This window comes from Halyomorpha halys, unplaced genomic scaffold (genome assembly GCF_000696795.3).
Source record: "Halyomorpha halys isolate HHAL.00 unplaced genomic scaffold, Hhal_1.1 Scaffold752.1, whole genome shotgun sequence".
Taxonomy (NCBI): Eukaryota; Metazoa; Arthropoda; class Insecta; order Hemiptera; family Pentatomidae; genus Halyomorpha; species Halyomorpha halys.
In genome coordinates, this window is record NW_027108250.1 from 78,464 (window position 1) to 83,896 (window position 5,433).

Genomic DNA, 5,433 nt, shown 5'->3' on the forward strand with positions numbered 1-5,433 from the left:
GTGAGGGAAAGTATCACTATAATGGAAAATTTCTAATTCCAGTTTTCAACGGGAAAATGCATGCTTTGATGTACCTTGAGTCCAAATAATCAACTCTGGCGATAGTCTGTGTGGGGTCAGCCAAGCTCATAAAAGAAAGGTAGTAGACAATTCATATTACATATCCGCCAGGGGATGATATGCCCGGGGTGCGACCTTTCGAGACGTGAATAGATTTTTCACATTTCATCATTATCTCAATAATGACTCTAACGATTTGGATTAAGCTCAGTAAATGTATATCGGATGTTCTTTAATATCTGATTGGTCCCATCGTTGTTGGAATAGTTTGACATGGCATAAACGACGAATCTTTAAAAAATCGTTCTCTAAAGTACCTTTAATATTTTTTATTTGGAATAAAAAAACAGTTCTCATTGCTGGTAATAATAAATAAGGGATAATAAAAAAAATGAATAACTTGAGGAAAAGTATAGAGAGATTTGAATCGGGAAAAAAATGAGTGTTAACAACTTCGTTATATTTTATTAAACTAACATGTGTCCACCTATTTACTCAACAATTACGTTAGTAGGCTGATAAGTGAAAGTCATAGATTATCTTAACTAGAAATAAAACAAAATATCAACTGATTTGATAAACATGTATATATTTATTAATTTTTAATCAAACTGCTTAAAGTGTTTCTCCTTCGGCTTATTATTTGTAATTTTTTGGTTAATGGTATATTCATATATAAATATACAATAGAAATTCTATGTGAAAGTTTAGGGGAAAATAAAAATTCTAAAATGGAATGCTACTTGTTTTTAAACACTCCTTTCTGCATGTGCCAAAAAATAAAATTCAAGTAATTTTAAGATAAAAAAACTGAAATTCAGTTTAGGTAATAGAAATATAAAATCATTTAATACAATTAAGCTCCCAATAACGCTTCCATTTTGGACAAAATCTTTTTAATGAGAGTAGTATAAATTTTTATGGATGCTTACATACATGAAGTGGGCATTTGTCTACTTTTATCTTGATTTAAACATGGTTAGGCAAGCTATCCATTTATGATTATTAAAATTAAACTATAAAATTTATTACTACTGACTTTGGATTTTTAATACAAATTTTGAGTTTTACTGAACGATTGTGTACATTTTTTTTTTTTTTTTTTACGGCACAGAGATCCGGTCTCTAGTTACAACTAATGCCCGGGACTTTTATGCAATAGCATATTTTGTTCGTGTGTATTGTTTAAACTGCAGATCAAAAATCTTTCCGAATCGGTGTACCTAGATTCAATAGTCCAGGTTTTATTTTGGATATTTGACGATAAATAGATATATATCCATATGTCGACTATTTCAGTTGAATAAAAAAAAAATAGAAATAATAAATTAAAATGTAAAAATGAAGACGTAATTCCAAATTTCAGTCGAAGGTGCATATTCATTTAATTATTATTATAAAAAAAGGCATTTTTTATTTAATTCCCCGTTCTTATTCGTTCCCCTTTTAATACTCTCTAGCCTTTGCGTGTAGTTCATAACTTGCTTTTCTCGGAAGTGATAATATTTATTATTTTCAAAATGCCACAAGTGCGTCATTTAGTTCGAAGTTGAAATCTTTTATACTACCAAAGATGAAGTAGTTTTTACTACTGATGAAAATGTCGTTTATTTGAACTACTACTCAAAACATTACAAAAGAAAATCCCAGTTCGACCAACATGTCATTACTTTTATTTCCTTCTTTTTTTTGTGTGTGTTTAGCGCATGTAACTTGACCACGGATTGTTTTAGATATTACAACAAAGTGAAATACCACAATTGCTATAAAATTTAAACGCAGTATGATTTCGAATTTCTTACCAAGAGGAACAGAATAATTGTTAGATCGCATGATATGTAATATCATTAGGATTTGTTTATATTAATTCGTATTTGATTTATTTATTTCTGTATTACTGTAAATAAGCCATATTCTAAGTAAGCATTGCTATTTTCTTTAATCGATGATCACTCTCCTCTATTTCTCCCCGTTCTCCTCTGGCGTAGGTTTCTTCCGCACCGCCCACAACGGACTATTATAAGGTGACGCACTATCCACAATGATTCCTTGTCTTCTTAGGTTTTCTAATTTCTCTCTGACGTGCATCCTGACCGCCTGTGGGTATCCTCGTTCTTTAACATACGTCGCTCTTTCTTGCTTTAGCGGAATCTCATGAACCGTCCTTCCTGTTGCACCCAATACATCTTCTTTATTATAAAAAATGTCGTCAAATTCATTTATAATAGAGTCCTTCCAATACTCCGGCTTTGTTACTGCCCCTACTCGCGTCTTCTTGTCTGCTATTGTTTGATGGCATCAGTACTTCCTTCGTCCAATTCTAATATTCTATTTTCCACTACTATTCTTAATCCTAGTCCCCACCGTCTTTCAAAGATCACAACCAATGATCACCTGATAATCTATGGGCATCTTACTCACTACATGAATTGTTAAAATGTCCTCTTTAGCTCCCCACTTACCCAGTAAGTTTCCTATCTCTATCTCCCCCTCTACACTACATGGTTCACCCAGAGTGATTAATTTACATTGGCAAACCATTACTTGGAGTGCCCTCCCCTCGCCGCTTAATTTCTCTACTACTTCTCTACAAGCAATGGTGTTTGAACTACCCGTGTTCACGAGACAGCTTACTCCTCCGTTCACTCGGATTATAGTCAGACCGCTCTGCCTTTTCTTTCTTGGGACTAAAACTGTTCCGGTATCCAATGGTCCCAGGTTTTGGCACCACTTAAGTATCCACCAAAGAAAACAATCCATATATATAAAACAATCCACCAAAGAAAACAGTGAAGAAGGTATGAAATGACTCTCACGGGTTCGTTGTATGAATTCTTCGAAGCACCCAGAAAAAAAAATCATTTCTTATATAAGCTTATAAATAACGATTGCATAGAAACTTAACAGCAACGTAACATCAACATAATTTATATTGGTACATGTAATGAGTGCTCTATCCGCGATTAACTTTAATTATTGTCAGTGTTTTATTGATTGATTAAGATTATCGCTAAATTTGGGAAAATCGTTAAACAAATTTAACTATTACCAAGAATCGATGAGAACTTATAAAACAATCCAATCTAGTACTGTTCAACTATTTTTAGATACAGTTACTGAATATTAAAAAAAAATCATATTATGTCTCATAGCCAGGGAACAAAAAGGCAAAAATATCGAAATTATATTTTATAACTTTAATTCCCCTCCGAGATAAAATAAATATATAAATTCATTTTATCCATTTATTTTATATGATGTTCATTTCAGAACCACCTGTGTAATCAAGTGGCTTTTCAAAGGTTAACTAAATAAGAGGAAAAATTAATTTTATAGAAAAAAATAATAAATTTTCTGTCAATGTAAGTTTTTATTTTAACATGTATTAATACATAAATTACATTTATTACTAAATACTATAAACCAATTTATGAACAAAATTAATATCGTAAGTTATTTTCAATATTCCGACTGAAAGATAAGGATATTAGATTAAATAATTGTATTGATAAATAGAAGTACTTCTGTTAAAGTGAGAAGTGATTTGACGAATATTTCAACACCTTTCGAGAATTTTTTGTTTAACGCGACAGTTTACCGCTTGCCATGGAAGGGTCTCTTTCTAATCTACTCCCATCATTGGTGAAGGAAGGAGTTTTCGGGGATGTGGAGCTTGTGGATATAAAGTATACAAAAGATGAAACCATGGGTGCACAATTCGGATCCGGTCTCAACTTTGTAACGCTGAATGTGAAGGGCACTACCGAAGAATCTTTGGACATTGTAGTGAAATCTGCCGTTTCGTTTAGACCGGATAGCTTAGGTCTCTTCCAGGTGGAGTTATTAATGTACAAAGAAGTGCTCCCAGCTCTAGGATTCAAGACTGAATGGTATCCCAAATTTTACTATGGCTTTGTTGATCACGAAAATCCTGAAAATAGTGTTTTAATATTTGATAATTTAAAATCTAGAAACTACAGCAACAGTCCATCTAAAATATTTTTAGATTATGGTCATATTTCTGTGGCAATGAAGAAACTAGCAAAATTTCATTCTCTATCATTTATACTCAAACACGAACATGCCCAAAAATTCGAAGAGCTTAAAAACAAAATTAAAGGATGTAGTATAGAACTTCCTGAAAGTATGAAATCTGAGGCGAACGTCGATGCTCAAATAGCCGTTAGAGCATTTCAAGAAGAGCATGGAAAAGAAGAATTACTTGAACAATTTTTAAATGTTCTAGGAAATATGGGTCAAATCATGGAACTTTTTGATGAGCCTAAAGAGCCCTTTGCCGTGATATGCCATGGTGACTTTTGTAACAATAATGTAATATACAAATACGATAAAAATGGGTCTCCCATTGATTGTGCATTCCTTGACTTTCAAATGTCAAGATATAGCACTATTGTAAGTGATTTATCATTTTTTCTATATCTCAATACTGACAGCGAACTTAGAGAAAAATATTGGGATGAGTTTTTGAAGATCTACTGGGAAACTTTGAGGGAAAACGTTCCGGAGCATATCAGTGTACCAAGTTTTGAAAATTTCTTGGAGCATTTTTCCCAATTCGCAATTCATGGACTCAACATATCCACTTTCTTTTTGCCCGTAATGATGGATCCCTTTCCTGCTGATACGATTTTTTCCTTGACAGAGGAAGACCATGATGAAAGGAGAAGGTCCCCAAAAGGCCAAGAAATTTCAAGAAAAGTAATAGATTTGGTTTCTCATTTCTACCATAAAGAATATCTTCATGCACTCCTAGATTATATGAACAAATCTTAAATTGCAAAGGTAAGACCTTATATTAATGTTGAAAATTAGAATTATGCTGGGATAATGTTATCACATTATCACAGTATAATTGTAATTATACAATTACAAGATGTCAGTATAGACACTAACATACTGATGTGTTATCAAAAACATTATGAATGATTTATTTACTCCTTAGCTGTGAAAGGAGCCTAAGTCAAAGTCATGATTGCAAAATTTTTCTTATCATTTCGCCTCTCCACCCTCTCCTATCAGAGTAAATCAATAAAACTCATTTTGTGTTCTAGTTACAACCTGTTAAGCAAGAAAAAAACCCTATATTGCTACTTTACAAATCTTGTTCTTTGTATTAATTCTTTGTTTCTGTTTACAACAATTGTTATGAGTCGTACACTTTATATTTTATAAATAATCTAATCGAGTGAGTCAATAATTTATATTTATATATATATATAAGTTAAGTATTGGCGAAAGCAAAATGTCAAAAAAGAGAAGAAGGAATAAGATCTAACACGCTTGAACGGTTGTAAAACACTGACTTTATTGTGTTTGCTACATCTCTTATATACCCTCGATCAGCTGATCCTC

The 5,433-nt window shown here is 32.3% G+C and overlaps 1 protein-coding gene across 1 annotated transcript in view; it reads left to right on the top strand.

Moving 5' to 3' along the window:
• Positions 1 to 3,585: 3,585 nt before the first annotated feature.
• The window catches only part of LOC106685898 (uncharacterized), a 7,188-nt gene continuing 5,340 nt past the window's right edge, over positions 3,586 to 5,433 (top strand). Inside the window, exon 1 of the mRNA XM_014428883.3 lies at positions 3,586 to 4,863. Coding sequence (XP_014284369.1) covers positions 3,667 to 4,854 — 1,188 coding nt within the window. The 5' untranslated portion in view covers positions 3,586 to 3,666 and the 3' untranslated portion in view covers positions 4,855 to 4,863. The remainder of the gene's footprint in view (positions 4,864 to 5,433) is intronic.